At 38.9% G+C, this 17960-nt stretch overlaps 1 protein-coding gene across 1 annotated transcript in view; it reads right to left on the reverse strand.

Annotated features, from left to right (window-relative positions):
- Nucleotides 1–17960, reverse strand: part of LOC134632126 (matrix metalloproteinase-17-like) — an 87628-nt gene that overhangs the window by 53201 nt on the left and 16467 nt on the right. Inside the window, exons 2-3 of the mRNA XM_063480724.1 lie at nt 631–763; nt 270–405 (exon numbers count right to left, since the gene is read on the reverse strand). Coding sequence (XP_063336794.1) covers nt 270–405; nt 631–763 — 269 coding nt within the window. The remainder of the gene's footprint in view (nt 1–269; nt 406–630; nt 764–17960) is intronic.

Here is a 17960-nt window from a genome sequence, read left to right on the forward strand (position 1 = left end):
TGGTTCAAGGTCTCTAATAAGAATGTTTTACAAAATGAATGTGCCTTCAACTAAATTTAATCTAAAGTATAGAAGACTTTAGATCACAAGAAGCGTCCTGTAATCTATCAAAAGATGCACAGATGGAAGAAAATGTTTTTTCCCTAATGTAGCCTAATACTAAACACTGGGTCACCCATCTATGTATGAATGTGTGCATAGTACCTCTGTATCGCTATAATAATAACGTGCTATCAAAATACTAGACCTCATATTTTGATGACCCTTACCTCCAGGACAAATGTCTCTTATTCCATTTATTCTGAGGAGTCAGGCTTCGTTTCCTGCGCCCCATTGTGCCCTCAGCTTCAGACACATCTGGGAGAGAACATCTGGGTGTTTTCATTAGGCCCAGGGTGGCTTGGTCTAAAAACAAATAGAGAGAGAAAGAGAGAGAAGGGAGAGAGAAAGGAGTTTGATTGCATCAGAGAGGTGCTGATTCAACTATATGGAAAATTCAGTGGCTATAGTCTGTGGTTTTCTTGATTGGATTGCATTACAGGATGTCATTAGTTATTCAGTGCATGCTGCCTCCATCTAGCAAATGTGACAGATTTCACACAGCCGCTTCAAACAAACACAGCCTCATACCCAACACTCCAGTCTCTTTTAGCCCTCCAAACTTCTGCATGGCTTTGATAGCCTTGGTCAGGGCCTCCTTGGTCTGAAGCTGGCCAGTCACGGGATCGGGTGGCGGGAGGTACCCAAACTTACTCAGCCAGTCCTGGAAGGGAAACAGAATACATCCGAATACAGGGTACATCAGGTCAACAGAGTTTACTCCAGATACCTCAAGGATATTAAGTATCCTAAAGCTGCTATGACGGTTGGAGGCTCTTTGGGTTTTCTGCTTTAGATATTGCACTTTGATATACAATCCTACCTGGACAATTGTTTTGCATAAGTTATTTTTTTGTTCCTCCATGAGCATGTATATGTCTTTGTAAACACTGATCAGTGAAAGTCTAATATTAGCAAAAAACTGATCCACTTTCTCAACCATTCACCATTGTGCTTTAAAAATGTTGAAATATGATGGAGTGATTACGATATACCTCTAATTATTTATTACATACTTGTTGCAGTCCTCTATATTTTGCAGTAATGGAACTGAGTAAGACTATCATAATCATAACATGTTATGATAGTCTGTATCAGTGAGCTGCATATTGATTTTGATGTAGCTGAACAGTTTCATCAGCTATACTATAGTCAAATATAATATATACAAAGATGTAAAAAAGTCCAACCTCTTTCAGTTCTAAAATTTATGTATAAGGACATAATAAACAAAACATCTGGTCCATAACAGGTCTTAAAATTAGCCAAATAAACCTGAGATATACAATAATACAACATATTACACCGTGTCATTATTTATTTGAGAAAATTATGCCAGTGTGTGAAATATTATGTACACCCTTATTGCTTCCATATGAATTAAGAGGTTAAGTAACAGTCAGGTGCTGCTGTAATCAAATGCACTTGATTAACTGATCATTAGGAAGTGTTTACAAAAGCAGTTTGCTGGTCTGGAGCAATCAGGTGTGTTTTAACACAATGCCAAGTAGGAAAGAAACCTCAGCAATGATCCTAAAGAAGCAGTTGTCAGTGCCTATAAATCTGGGAAATGTTATGAGGGAATTTCCAAGCAATTTGGAGTCCATCATTTTAAAGTGAGAAAGATTATTCGAATGTTGAAAACAAAACAAAAAAGTAATGGACATCCCAGCATATTCACCCCAAGCAAATTCCCAACTATAAGACTTCTGGAATGGATGAGAGTCAGATGTTTAATCATGATGAACAGAACCACACTGGGTAAAAACCAAACATAATATATCAGCAGAAAGACTCCATACCCTATCAGAGATATTGGTGGAGGGGTGATGATTTAGCCTGCCACAGGAGCTGGGGACCTTGAGTGTTTCTATGTACCAAAGTATTCAATAGTCAAAAGTGAAACTATCTGTTTGACAGCTAAAGCTTTGACCTAAATTGTGTCACACAACAGGACAATAATCCCAAGAACAGCAGTAAACCTCCAACAGAACGGCTGAAAAAGAAAAGCATCAATATGTTTTAATGGCTCTTTCAAAGTCTAGACCTAAGCATGATTGAAATGCTGTGGTGGGACTTTTATAGAGCTTTGCATAAATAAAACCACAAACCACAATGACCTGATACAACATTGTAAAAAACAAAACAAAAACAAAAAACAAAAGACCAGAATCCCTCCAGAATGATATGAGAGACTAATAAAGTCAAACAGAAAACAATTACTTCAAGTTATTGCTGATAAAACGGTTACAAGCAACTGACACTGGGGTGTACTTGATTATCCACACATTTTCTGCATTTTGGCTTATTCTTGTTAAATAAATGATGACACAACCAGTGTAGTATGTCATGTGTTCTTGTTCTTCTGTGGATGACATGTTTAAGTAATTGTAGAACCTGGTCAGGACCTGATATATATTATTTTTATTATAGCTTGATAGTCTTAGAAATTGACTGTGGGTGTACTTTTTTAACTTGACCGTGTCTCTGGCTGTAAGGTCAGATTTTTGCTGTATATTGAATTAAGTTAGAGAATTATATGACTGTATAACCCATCAAGTAAAACTGAGTAGCACTGCATCTCTATTTATATTGGGGACCAGTGAAGTGGCTGCCAATCAACGCACTCCAGTCAATTTGAATAGATTTGAAACATCTAAGATGTGACAGATGAAAGCATCCGAGCTGCAACTTGAGTACTCCTCTGTTCCCTTCTCTTTCGCTTACTTTTCCACCAGAACTCTTTTGTTGTCTTGGCACCTTGATTTTTTTTTTAAAAATTATTATTTTCCTTTCTTTTGTCTTATCTCCACTAACGCCTCCTCCTCCATTCTTCTGTCCGGACAGACAATAAGAGATGGCAGATTTTAAATAGGTTTTTGATCAGCACTCATCAGAGGTGAGTGACAGAGATCGATAGCGAGGTATCTTTTCTGTACCGACAACACCGGGAAAATCCCATTAACTGAATGACTTCGCTTTAGTGAAGCACTTTGCTCCCTGATTACTTCCCTCCTCATCCTTGGCTTTGCTTTCTGTCCAGAGGGCTTGGAAAAAGTTTACAGGGGAATTGAGCTGACCCTCAACAACAGTGCAGAAGATAAGAAACAATAACAATTTCCCGAAAGGATGTAATGTCATGGGTAAGTGGAAGAGGTCAAAGAATTTAAAATAGTTAAATTGACTGTGTGACTCAAGAGACAATATCAGTGGTGATTTTCTCCCATAAAAAAAAATCAACCCCATAGGTCTTTAGTGCAATCAGCTTATGATTGCCTATAGTTACCTTTTATTTCCAGTGGCCTTGTGCGAGGCAGCATGAGTCATTTCTACAATTGCCCCAGAATAAAATAAATGTATTTATGTTCAAGTGACAAAGCCCCCTAAGGGCCACGGTAATTATGAAGGGGCAAAGAAAGTAGCAGAAGGCGAGGAGAGGTTTCTGGAACAATTTCACCTTCATCTCATGTGCAGCGAGATGAGGATAAAATCTAAAGGGGTTAAAGCTCCAGGAAAACTTGTGATAAATAGAATAAATTTATAACATGACCAACAAATTTTGGTTTGTGGCCTTTTTTATGACCATGAAGGGCAAAGAAGGTACTCAGATGCAGTAGACAACTGTTCACTTTCAGTTTCAGATGAAAAGTCAGCATTTTGTGATTTAACCACAACAGTAACCTATTATAACCTTAAAATAACTATTAAAGTTAAATTTAAATTAATAAATGTTTGGTTAACTGACAACACAACCTTTCCCTAAACATAAGCCGACTGGTTTGTGCTTAAAACCAGCTATATTTATAAACACACTGTTTTAACTGCCAAATTATCTGTAGCACATCTGTTGTCATCACATGAGTCTTATCAGGGGGTGTGAACAAGCAGTTCTTACCTCCAGTTGAAAAATATATCCAAAACAAAACCTGCCAAAAGCTACAGATTCTTTAATTTGTTAAGGCTCACATCAAAAGAAACAAAATCCCCAAAAGAACCACCCATGCTACAGCTTTTAATGACAGCTGTATTCCAAGTAAAAGACACAAAGAGTTCAGTTGTTCATTTGCAGTTTTCTTGTGTAATTCTTGCATTAAGCCTGTTTTATGTTGATAATATCCTCCCAAGTGGCACCAAATAAATGATTTGCTAAAATTGCGATGTAGTTAGTCCTCGCCTTAGCCGATAGGGTTTACGGCAATCTTCCAGATGTCTCAATAAGGCAAATCATTTTAAAAAGAATAAATAGTAATCAGTAAATAATAAATAAATATGTTACAATGTACAGGTTTTAAAGGTTTTACAGGATTTAAAACTCTTGACAGGTTAATTCAACTTTTTTTCAGAAAGAAAATCCAGATAGTTGGTATTGACCTTTAGTGCAAGTGGCAAAAATGTTTTACGCTTTTGTTATATACTAGACACCAAGAAGTTGAATAATAAGCGTATTTAAACCGACAAAAAAAAAAGGTAAAACTCAAATTCAGCAGTATCCATAGTACTCCACAGCTCCAAAGCTAGACACAACAGGAATAAATTCATATAAATTGTGGCAAGTGGTGGGACATCTCTTTGCAAACAATGCAAAACTACATACCAGCAAAAATCTATTCATAGCATATACTTTGGGGATACTTTTTTTCTTTTGATTGGCCAAATGCTTCAAGCATATTTTGCACCCAAATGTGCTACTGTAAATGACTGTGAGTGTGCAGAACATAACACTTACTCTTCTCACTGTTAATAAACTAATATACATCTTCTAAAGAGTTGTGTACTGTAAATACACTCTTGAAGGTTGCAACTAACCTGTCCAAGTTATAATATATTAAACAACAACAACAACAACAACAACAACAACAACAAAAAAGACACACACAAAATGAAACTGTGTAAGGACTGGATAACAACTTTGCATACAGAAAAAGAAAATATTCCACTCTGTCAGTCAAAGCTTAAAGATACAATTGCAGCTGTAAAAACAACGAAGGAAGACAGAGAACAGCTTAAATAATTTAAAACACATTTCAAATTTAATATGCTGAAAAAACAATCATGCTACTTCAGCCTTAAAATAAAGAATCAAGTGTGGGAGAATAAGGGAGAATCTGCCATGCTCTCCAAATCTCTGATTAACTCTAAAAGGACAGATGACCCTTTTCTTTAATATCTAATGAAGCTTATGCACAAGTTCAATAAGGAAGATCTGTAATCACTCATCCGCCTGCTTTCCTGGGTGTTCAGTGGCTAGTCTATTCTTTACATTGCTTCCATTTTCCCACGCTGTCAAACTCAGCTATGACACCAATGCAATAGTCCAATTATTTTCTTGCCTGCCTTCTCCATTACATTCTGCGGACTTTAAATCTCAGTGCTCTTCTGCCATTCTGCATTTCTGACTCTCATTTGTTCCACCCACATACTGCCCATTTCCACCTCATCCTGGTCACTGAGAGCTCCATCCAAGCCTCCATCATCTTCACCACCACCAGCGTCTAGACTCCAAGCAGTCCTGCCCTGATTCATAAGACAGCTGGGATTCTGTTCAGCTGTGGTTGGTCATTGAAGTCTAATTGCCAGTTTAAGAGAACTTGGTATCCCAAATAAATCATCTGCAATTCTTCCAAATGATCTCTCCTATTAAAATTAAGTTGAACATATTTGAACATAACATATTGCACCTTATTTATGATGCAAACAAGGTGATTACAAATGAAAACAGGAGGCGTGATCTTGTTTTGCATCTTTTTGATGAACAACACAGAAGAGCACTTACACTGGTGGAAACTGCCACATTACAAGGTAAAAACAGCAACAATAGCGCTACCCACACTATGTCACTGCCCAGGCAATCTTGGTATTGTAGTCCTTGTAACAACCCATCTTAGCTACACCCTCAATTCTGAAGACTGGCAACACTGTTAGTTTTAAGCCTAATTTAGCATTAGATTTGACAATTGCAATTATGACAATTATTTATCTTGCAAGCAATCGTAACATCACCTCACCCTCAACTTCTTATCATTACTTAAAAAGTAATGATAAAGGTTATATTACCGTACTATACCAGTGTTGAAAATAGACCTGCAGTCGTGGGTGGTCTCATTATTTGTCCAGCTAATGCAGTATGCTTTGAATTCTTGCATTTGTGAGTTCTTCCTCCGAGAAACTTTCACCATCATTTCCATTTCAGGTGTCTTCTGGTTCTGACAATTCCTCTTCTTGTTCCATGGCACTGTCCAAGTCTATGGTTTCCTCACGGATATCCCTGTACTTGATGTTCTGTCAGATCTAAACTATTTTATTCTACAACATGCTCCCGCTTGTGTAATGATGTTATAGGATCTTGGTTCCTCTCGGACTCTCACAAATATCAATGGCTGCCATATGTTGACTGTTCCCATGAATACTTTAATGCATACCTACCTCTCTGAAGAGCAAGCACCAAAGCTGTTTTATTGAAGCACCATTTCTGCTGTGCCTGTCTGCTCATCTGAATTTGATGGGACCACTGGTGTGAGTGTAGCTCTGGACCACAGAACGCTGCTCATAAGGAGCTTTGCAGGTGAAAGAGTATTCCAAAGAGTAGCCCGGTGGACTGGTACCTTCCCTATAGTGTGTTGAATGCACACATGTCGACATGTTTCTTCTAGCTTTACTTGTGAGTATCCCTCTTTCTTACTGAGGATTATGATGTATGCAAAAGTGCTGGCTCTGCATGACTTTGTTCATGTCTTTTGGGTCCAAGCACAGCTGATGTGGACCTTTTTGCACACACGTCCAGGCTGGTAACCCATTGTTGACTTTGTGACGTTGTGTATCAGACTCCTCTTTTTTAGGTGCTGAATGTCTCTTTCAGCCTATCCATGAGTGAAAATGGTATTTTCTGGTGGCAGCGCACAACTGCTGGGACGCTTATGTTTGCACAGGTCTGATTCACACCAGAAAACTCACCTAGGCCCTCAAACACAACTGCATCAGCTCTTTCCTGAGGGTGGTGGCCTCTGATGTACCATGGTGTTAATTCTTTTGATGAGACCTAATTTCACACGTCTGCACCCAGTAGCAGAACAGTTGATGCCGTTGTGGCAAAACTAAACCCAACACGTAGCACAAGCAAGCACAGCTTACCTGGAGACTCCTTTAAGTCTGCTGTGTGCCCCTCCAAAATCTATGAGCACTGTGTCAACCTACTCTAGTTCATACTGCACTTCCAGTCTACCTGCAATAGTCCGTGATAGCACATTAGTGTCAGCACCAGTGTCCATCTTAATGTTGACAGTCTGTTCTCGTATGGGCAGATTTGTGAACCAGCCAGTTTGAGGCCAATTTGATGAATTTTTCCTATAAACAATGACTTCGTGCTTGGACTGATGGCTTTGCCTTGCTGACACCTTCCTCTATGGCAGGGTTAGTGCTTGTACAGTGCTTGTGCCACCTGACGTGACTTTCCTGTGTTGTTGTTGACCTCCTTCTGCACAATCTGCAGATTACCTTTGTCAGGTCGAAACAAAGGTGGTGGCCAGTAGCGGATAATGTAGTCTCCTGTTTATCACACTAAACACAGGTTTGTCCCTCATCGTTAGAGCTTCAGTTTCTTTAAATTCAGTTTTGTGCTCTCTGTCACAGTTCAGTCACAAATTTGTCTATTCATGTCCCTTCCTCAAATTGATGAGGCTAGAATTTATGTCTTTTAAATACAGTGTTCCTCCTTGAAATACGAAAAGCTTAAATAGCTTTCAAAATATTGACAAAGCGTCTGGATCTACGTACATGATAAATGACCAGTGTGTTGTATATCCCACCTTCTTGCCAGTGCAATGAAGAAGGACAGCTCTTTTCGAGATTCAGACCTGCCACTGAGCCCAATTTTTCTCCAGATTCCCAGTCGAATTTTACTGCAAATCCCAAACAAGATCCAGAACAACTGCAAGATCTCCATGCTATCATTCACTCACTGGCTCAGAATATTGTGTAGTTCCTCATTTACCATACTAAAGCAAGGAGGCAGAATATATCTTTAGTTCTACTTTATGAACACTTACTTATGGCCCCCTACACACACTTTACACGGCAACAATAATGGAAATCATCAAAAGCCAGGCATTCTGGGTATTGTAGCCACTTTTTTAAAAACTATAGAACATAGACAGATAAACAATACACATGCAAATATACACTTACACAAGCATTGTGTCTAACACCGTTGTAGCAGTGTGCTGCATCACAAGTAAAAGACCGTTATTAAAATCTTTGATGCTATGGCTGTAACTTGTTTGCCTCATGTTTGCAGCAATGTTTTGATAGCTGTGTAGTGTTCTGCATAAAATAGGAGTGTGTGCTCCTACTTTTCTTAAAAAGGAACTGTAAACCGTATCTGAAGAATATTCTGTGTGTCATAAAGTTCAACAAACTGCTTCAAGGGGCAAAATCCTTTAGAAAACTTCAATTTTGTCACTGTCATTATAGTATTCTTGAGACTGTGGAAGCAAAACAGTGGAGGCAAATAAAAGTTGTCAAGGAAAAGGCTTCAAAGTCATCTTGAGAAGAATTTAATCTCTCTGGCAAAGATTTCTTAACTTTATTAACCATTTAACCTTGAGTCACACTTATTTGAATCACCTGCCTTATTGTATGCACACCATGTCTGTAGGATAAAGGCTTTAAAGTGACAATTACATTGGTTGAGATGGAACCAAAAAAAAGGTTTTGCAAATCTGTGTCTGCCTTTTAATCAGTTTATACTTCAAATGTGTTTGTAAGTCAGGTTTTAGTGAAAAAAAAAAAACATCCTGAAAGTGAAGGCAAGCTCAGCTTTTGCTCAGATCTGCCTATGATCAGCAAACTCAGATAATCAATCAAAATGAAAGTCAACTCTGCACAATAGAGCTGGGACAAAAAAATCACCAGGCATCCCGTTTTGATCTGAATTATGTAAAATTAAAGAAAGATTTGTAGCCGTAATGCAATACTGTTAATTAAACACACTACCAAGATCAGTGAACACCACAATCAAGTAAACGTGATAATGACTAGACGGTCACAACAGCACAGCATGTTCCTATTTTAAATTCAAAATTGATAAGATACAGTGTTCTTTTGCTATCCGACTGCCTCTGTGATTCTTCAGATGCAATAAAAGACAAGAGAGACACACACTCCATTGCATACAAACAAGCTGCTTTTCAGTGACAAAGAAATATGATCATCAGTGTTGCTGTGTGATGAGTCGAGTGGGTCGCACGCAAGATAGTGACACCCTTAAATGATGGGGCAATTTCTTTTCTATGTGTAATCTGAGAGCACGTACCGAAAACAGTGACGTACATTCCACACCCAAACACAAACAAACAAAACGTTATCTGCTTTCTTCATGTAGTGAAGTCACAGCACCGGCTCTGCTGCAGTCCAACAGCACTGGAGCTGGTATTCATTCCCTTCAGCTGGACAAATGCTTGCTGACGTGGGGGCTTGACCCCATGTCCCAGCTCAGGCCCAGGAGGTCCATATCACTTAGGCTCCTTGCTTCTCAAATAACCTACTCAGTGTTATTATTCACTTTGCTTCTCCAGACCTTTCCAAAAATAAAGTATTATGTGCTAAGTGATTGTAGTAAGTGCAATTTTTTCCTACACTTTTCCTACACTCTGGCCACTTTACAAGCATAAGGTTTAATGCAAATATCTAATCAGCCCGTCATTTGGCAGCAACAGCAAATGGATTTAGGCATGTAAATATGTTCAAGAAGACCAGCTGAAATTCAAAAGGAGCATCAGACTGAGGAAGAAAGATGATCTCAGAGAATCATCCAAAAAAGAGAAAATATTCCGTGAGCAGCAGTTCTCTAGGTGAAAATGCCTTGTTGATGCCAGAGGTCAGAGGAGAATGGCCAGACTGCCTTGAGCTGAGAGGACAGCAACAGTAATTTAAACAACCACTTGTTAGCGGCGAGCTATGCACAACATATTAAATCCTCAAGCAAATAGGCTACAGCAGCAGAAGACAACTGGGGGCCACTCCTGTCAGCTAATAACAGGAAACTGAGGCTAGAGTCTGAGTATTGATTTCTGCAGGACATTTGGATGGTAGGCTCAGGATTTGACTCAGACGACAAAAAAGCATGGATCAATCCTGCCTTGTATCAACAGTTCGGGCTGTTGGTGGCGTAATTGTTTGGGGGATTCTTTTTTTTGGCACTCTTTTCTTGGCTGTTTAGTACCAACTGGGTATTGTTGCTGACCACAGCCTACCTGAATATTGTTGCTGACCACAGTGTACCCATTTTCTGATGGCTCCTTCCAGCAGGATAAAACACTATGTCAAAAAACTCAAATCATTTCAAACTGCTTTCTTGAACATGACAGTGAGTTCACTGTACTCAAATGGCCTCCTCACTCGCCAGATCTGAATCCAACAGAGCATCTTTGGGATGGGAGAGCTACATCATTTATGTGCATCTGACAAATCTGCAACAAATGTGAGATGCTATCATATCAATGTGGAATTTCTCTTTATTTATTCAGAATAATATGCCATCAAAATTTGAAATGAAGTAACATGGCGCTAGAGTGGGAAGCACTTCCTGAACTGAATTCAAACAATACTATGCAGCTTACACAAAATCATGTATTTTCTGCTTAAAGTCCTTGTAAACAATTTCTTAATCAGCTCCTTACCGTGAGCTTTTGGGTCTTTAAACCTTAATTGTTGAGTCATTTCAGTTTAGTAGTTCTGTAAATTGTACAGAGAAATAATCAAAATTTTAAAGGAGTCGGTCTTCAGGGTTAAACTTTATATAAAAAATTGCCATTTTGTGCATCCAGTACTGTGTAGAAAGATCCGAAAACATGCACCCAGTTTGTTTTCTCATTTCACTGCATCAACATAAAGTATTATCAATCTAAGCAACACTTCCTCACTGTCAGTACGACATATACTTATATCAGCCTCTATATACTTCATGGGAGATGGAGCTACACTGATGTACTTCACAGTGGTGCAATTAACCAGCCTTAGACTTGTCTAATGTACCATCTACTACAAGAGCTGTCAGTGCTCCCAGCTTGTAACTTGAATGAGCGATGTGACTCTCTGACTTCTTTAGTCTGTGCTTACTTCTTACGTTTTTTCACATCATGGATACCTTGAGTCCAGTGGGTGGCTGGTGCAATCATATAATGCAGACCTTCCCAAAGTGTGGGGCCCGCCCCCTAGGGGGGGGCGCAGAGCCATTGCAGGGGGGGCGTGGCATGAAAGAGGGGGGGAAACAAAACGCTTGGACACTGCTAGCATCGCTGAATATGTTTCCAAACGAACCTCATTCTAAGCCAAAGACTAGAAAATATGGTGAAGCATATCTTCCCTTTGGCTTCACCTGCACAAATTCCCTGTGTCGGGAGCACGCGCTGGGCTCTTCAAATCAGGGACAAACAGTATCCCACAGCTGTTTATGTTTTTGAACCCATTTTGCACAGAGAGACATTTTTTGAAAAATGTATTGATAGCAATGTTGAATATTATTACACAGGGAAAAAACAACTACACGTAAAATAATTACACCATGACGCCTCTGCCTTTCTAAATGGAGGGACAGTAACTGCGTGTGTATATGTAAGCGTGTAAAACCTGCAGATATTCAGATTAACAGTATTTCGTCTCTATCTGCCATTCTGCAATTCATCTCATGTAAACAATAACGTGGCGCACAGCGTGACAAAAGGCACATACCTTTGACGTTGCGTTTTGAACTCTGTATTCCTCGTCCACGCATAAACGCAAAAAAGGAGTTTAAAAAATCTCCGTTTTCGGTGCTTCGAAACGCCGTTTACGTGTGGACGAAACAGCTGCGTTTCAAAAATCCCCTTGTAGGTGTGGACGTAGCGTGAAAGAGTTAGTAGTTTATTTTATTACTACCTGTAATTTATTGCAGATTACTTGCTTAATCTTTTACTAAATGTTTGAGGTGTGAAATAAACCGCAATGGAGCAAAATATGGGTGTGTGTGGTTGGAGGATGTGTTTGTGTGTGCGCGTGTGTGCGCGCGCGTGCGGGGGGGGGGGGGGGGGGGGCAACATTTTTCTTGTAAACAAAGGGGGGCCCAGCAAAAAAAAGTTTGGGAACCACTGATATAATGTTAAACAATAGAAGGCTCACAGATTCTACTGTTTTTACTGGGGTTGATTCTTCTCTATGATATCGCTTGGCATTGTTTATAATTAGTAAGCAGGAAACTGGTTCACAAAATCTGTGGCATGAGATCATTTTCTCTTCTGTTGATTTTTTGAAATGTAATGCTAACTGAAGCAAACACAATACTTATGACCCAGCATGTGAGAGCCCACAGGCTCATAATTTTAACTGCAATTTGCCAAACATTTTTTAAATGTGTCACTAATTATGATCAATGCAAGTAGCTTTTGAGAAAAGGCCTCTAGTCATTTTTTATTGGACTGGATTTTGGAGCTGCGTGTTGATATAAGAAATTTGATACATGCTAGAAATGAGGAGTGGCTCAAAACTTTTGCACGGTATTCTATTACTGAAAGACTTTAAACCATACTTAATTTATCCATGGTTTAAAAGTCAATGATCTTTGATTAACTTATGTTTCTATGTATATGTAAATACATTGTACATTTTCATACATCTCATATAAACAAAATAACAAACAGAACTTTATTTAGTACTGCTGTTCCTAACTACACTTGCATATTATGGAATTAAAAATTAAATGATAACTAAACAGAAATATTTGGATGCATGTGAAAAGAAATTTTTGATAGAGATGCAGATCCAAACTCTCATTAAACTTCCAGCACATGTGCTGGTAGTTTAAGACCCATGACAGAAAACAAGATGAGATACAATGTATTAAAGGATTCTGGACATATTGAACACATGTTAATTTTGAACCTAAATTATCTTCCCATGACGTATGGCGGGAAACTGCAGAGTAAAAAATGCTTTGAGATTAAACAAACACATAAATCCACAAAACCAATGTTGCAATTATGGATCTAAAAAGTATTTAAGGTAGTTGATTATCTACCTGAGTATAGAATCTCTCCAAGCTGATGCAGTTCATTAAACCATGTATGCACATTCCTTACTTAAAGGCTCATGCATATACATTACACAGACATGCATTTAAACCTCTTATTTGTAACTACATTAAAACATTAATTTAGGAGACGCTTAACTTCTGCCATTACAGGATCTGACACACACTTAGTCTGTGCTAGAGAGAGAGAGAGTAGTGAGAGAATGTTGCATTGAGATCAAGATAGCCAACATCTGTTCTCGTCTCATTAAAGTTTATGTCACTAGTGTGGTATTGACAGGATATTACAGCATGATGTATTTTTAGTATTTATGTTTAGAGCTTGTTGGAGATGGGAGTCTGTACAGTCTGACACAGAAAATAACCTAGATGTAGCCTAATTAAATGACTGCGAACAGCGAAAAACAAAGTGAGACAACTGCTCATTGTCTTCCTGAAACTGTGCTGCTTGTTCAAGCAAAGCAAAAGTTGGTGCCGCGCTAAAAGTCAAGATTCATGCGCGTGAGACATAATTTGGGCACATAATTAAAGCGCAGCCAAATTGCTGATCTGTCAGTTATTAGTGAAGTGTTTGAAACAGCAGGGGGTTGAGACAAAAAGGCTGTGTGGAAAGATAGGAGAGGACAAGTGAATGATTTTGACAGAAAAGCTATTTAGCTGGTTACATGTGATTTCACTTTCATGTGTTTTGCAGCAGAAAAAGAGATTCGTCTCACCCTCTCCTCCCAGATGGATGGACGAAAACTAAATTCTCAAAATAAGCTGGCTTAATAAAAAGGTACTTTTCTCCTCCCTCAGTTTGGACCTTTTTCATACAGAGCACTTTTTATCACCTCACAACTAAACATTTCTATTTCCATTTCCAAAGTTTGACTACGGTGGATAGCTGTTAAAATGTGATTTTGTATTTGTGTACACAGAAAAATATTGATCATAGCTCATGCCTCATGCTGATTCTGTGCACTCTGTTGGTGAGTCTCCTATGGGGCTGGCTGTTTAACCTTCTTTATGGCTCATGTTTGCTTCCCATTCCCCACCTTGTGAACGGTGCTGGTCGACAAGTATGACGCTTTTGCAAGGCACGCTTTGTTGTTGTTTGATTAAGTTGTAACCTCACATAGGCGCCACTGTTGCCACAGCTGGGCTGGAGACATGAGTTTACAGTCTTGTTGATTTTTACTGCCACTTTAATGATGTATCAGTACAGAAGCTCAGAGACTGACAGAATGTACAGCAGGAGATGTTGCAAAAGTTTGAAAACATAAAATTTTCTTGGAAAAACTCAAATTATTCGCTTGCGGTTTTGACTTCTCGTGTGCTAGCGGAGATATTATGTTTTTTTGAGTGTGACTCCTATCGTAGTGCAACAAGTACTTACACCCTCAGTGCTTGTATAAAGGGTAAAGTACTGTGGCGACTTCTCTGTTTGCATGCAAAGCAATCAATGTGGCAGCTATAAACGGGCCATTAACTGCCTCTCCAAGGCGCGCTGGAGCCCACCACTATCTCAGCTCCTTGTTTTCATACTGTTTTTCATTTAATTGTTATCATACGTGCTACCATTTATGCCATCTATGATCTGTCCTGGGGGGTCTTGCTGCTGCTCTTCTTGCCTTAGGCTTTTATATTAATATATATACACCTGTGGAAGGCCAGAGCCATAGCACTGAATATAAATTGGTACAGAGGGAATAACAATCTTCTTTTATCTAATATGATGAAAAAGAGAAGTGGGGGGAATTGGACAAGCTCAGCAAAGTAAACAAGCTTTTGAACTCCTTACCAGATGTTGGCTGCAGTGTGCAGCATGTCTGCTAAAACAAAAAAATGTCATTTTTTTGTGTGTGAAAAATCTTTTCATCGACATCCTGGAAACACAAGTGTTTCAGGACTATGATTGGCCTGTGACATCACATCCTGTTTTTTTGCTCCCGTATCGTTAGGCTGTCAGCCAGCAGTCACACATAATGAGTTCTGTGACGATGGTATCATCGCAACAACCTCTCTCTAAGCAGAATCCGTTTTGCATCAGTGCATCTGATCTCCTCTGCCCCACAATACCTCCCTGTTTAGCCATGGTGAACAGCTGCTGAGTCCCTTCATCTTCAGCCTCACTGACAGGAAATGAGTCACTGGGAGACATTTAACCCTTCAACCTTGTGACACTCAAAGGGTCACAAAGTAGCACAGTCTATTAATGTGTTTACATTGTTTCTTAATAGCGTGAGGATGAGGTCAGGTCTGTGGCACACCTCTTGGACTTTTAAAGGTTAGAGAGAAAAGTGTGAATTTACACTAAATGTAAAGTGTTTTTTTCAGATACGATCATGCAAGTCCATTAATAACTGCCAATTAAGAATGTTTAAGTAAGCATCTTCTTGGGTCCTAATTCTGCAGCTGAATAAATAAGGAGACTTAGTGTTGTTTGTCAGAAAAGCACGGCAGAAAATGTTTCATACACACGATGCAAAAGTCATAAAAAGCAGAAAAAGGACGTGTCTACTGGTGTTTGAAGATAGTGATGTGGATCTTCTTTAAGCTACAGTCACACTAGGGAAAAGAGTGATTGGAGACTGCTGCACGACCAAAATTATTGCAGCTGTGTGCAATTAACTTGCAATCTCTTCACCTTTTAAATGGCCATTTCAAAGACAGGACCAAGTCTCAGACTACTCGCAGTCAGTTGGTTTCATCAGCTTTGTTTTATTGCCGTTTTATCGCCATCTTGACACAACAGAGTCAGTCTGCTATCAATTTTTGATTGAACTGGGACAACTTGGCACTTAAATGCAATCTGTTTACGATAATACTGCAATTAACTGTGAAAAATCTCAAATCTATTGCCGTCTGTTGCAAACCTGTTGCCATCTACATCAGATGTGTAGTTTCGTATTGGAGCCAAGTGCGGACTCACCACCAGTTGTGACTGTTTCAGTCAGACTGGCCAGAACTTAACAGCGGGCTAATTTATATAATTCTTAAATTTCTACACAAACAGGCACCGGCGGTTCACTTCATTTATCACCAAGAGCAGTGCAAATTTCCAGCTCAAAAATGAAGGCACATGTAAGTTAAGTGCAGGTTTTAGGCATTTGTTTCTCTTTGAAAACTGTGTGGCTGTTCAGAAAGATGAGAAGAGGCTGACAAAGAATCAATATGTTTATAATATAAGAGTGAACTCCTCTTTTAGAAATTATTGGGGACTGTGTGTGGTCCTGAGAACTGAGACTCATGTGGAGCGATTTATGCAAAAATGTTAATGTAAAATCTGTGTGTAACAGCTGACATGTATGATGTGTAGAAGAACACAAAACATTTGATGTCAGACCCCAAGCTGTTAAAATGCCTTGCTATGAGGACGTCGCTGAAGAAATGTCACGTGTGTGGTTTTTTGGCTTAAATGGTGATGATGTTGCAGCTGCTGTGATGGACAAACGGAGGGGAGCAACCACACTCCTGAGTGAAAAGATTAACCCTAACCTGACTGTCATTCACTGCATCATTCACAGATGTGTGAAGAGCATCACAGAGCCGAGACATTTTCACACATTAACTTATAAAGAACAACAATCTGCTGCTGATCTCAGTGGAACAACTTGCCTCCTCGTCTGTATGGAGATTTACAAATGTAGGTTTAAAAAAAAAAAAAAAAAAAGGTAATGCACCACAGACAACAGCAGGAAAGCAGAAGAAAATCTGTTATCAAACCAGATTGTTTTCTTAGGAACTTACTGTAGTCTAATATTAATTCTTTCTGACAACATTCTGTGCTGTTGCATTAAGTAGCACAGCTGGTCAAATAGCACTGAGTGGATGGGGAATTTCATTCTGGCATGTTAAACGGTTTGTATTGTTGCGTTTGTAAGTGTCTGAAAAGCAAAGGTTGAAACTGGGAATACTGCACATACTAATTTAACTTACCCTAACTCCAACATATTATAACATTCATACATTAGTCGAACACATACCATGTAGTCCCATCTATAGCTACGTTTTGACTGTGTGCGTTTTGACACATATGAAGTAACAGAAAGAATAAAAAGAGAAAAAATAGTGAAAGATCACTGTGTAGAAATGTGACTAAAAGCCTGAAACAGAGTGCAATGTGCTCAACCTCTGAGTGACCACTTTTAATTGCAAGAAAATTACAGACAATCGTGTGTTAATTGCTGGTGATCATAACTTGTCTGCAACTCATTTGTCTGCAATGCTCGACTCAGCTGGTTGCCAACTGGTTCTATTCTGGTTTTATTCCTATATAAAAACAAGTCTACCTAGCACCTATGTCATTTTGCAATTAAATCATCCTGCAGCAGCAAAGTAACTGTTTGTGGAGGACAAATTTTTTTCGGTTTCGAATCTACTAGACTGGACTAAATATAAGCAGCTAATGTAAATTTCTATATGTTGAAGTTTTTTTTTTTGCCAAACTGGGATTTTACCAATTTGTGGCAATTAATCATGCTAATATACAAGATACCAGACTCCAGCACCCTCTTTTTGTCATTTCATTGCCATCCTATCACATTGATCGTTGATAGCCAGTGATCGTAGACCTGCTTGTTGTCTTCAAAGTAACCATTTAAAGGCAACAAGATCACAAGTTTGTTGCATGTGGTCAAAATTATTTTTGGTCATGTAGTAGCCAAAATTGATCAAATTCACTGTACTCCTTGAAAGCAACTAGTTGCTACTGGTAGCTTTTAAGGATGAGTGTTTTATTGCATCCCTTTCTTTTAATCTTGATAGGAATGTATCCTGAATTGTTTCATATCATGATTTTCTTTTGCATTGTCTACTGTGT

This window comes from Pelmatolapia mariae, linkage group LG7, assembly GCF_036321145.2.
Source record: "Pelmatolapia mariae isolate MD_Pm_ZW linkage group LG7, Pm_UMD_F_2, whole genome shotgun sequence".
NCBI lineage: Eukaryota > Metazoa > Chordata > Actinopteri > Cichliformes > Cichlidae > Pelmatolapia > Pelmatolapia mariae.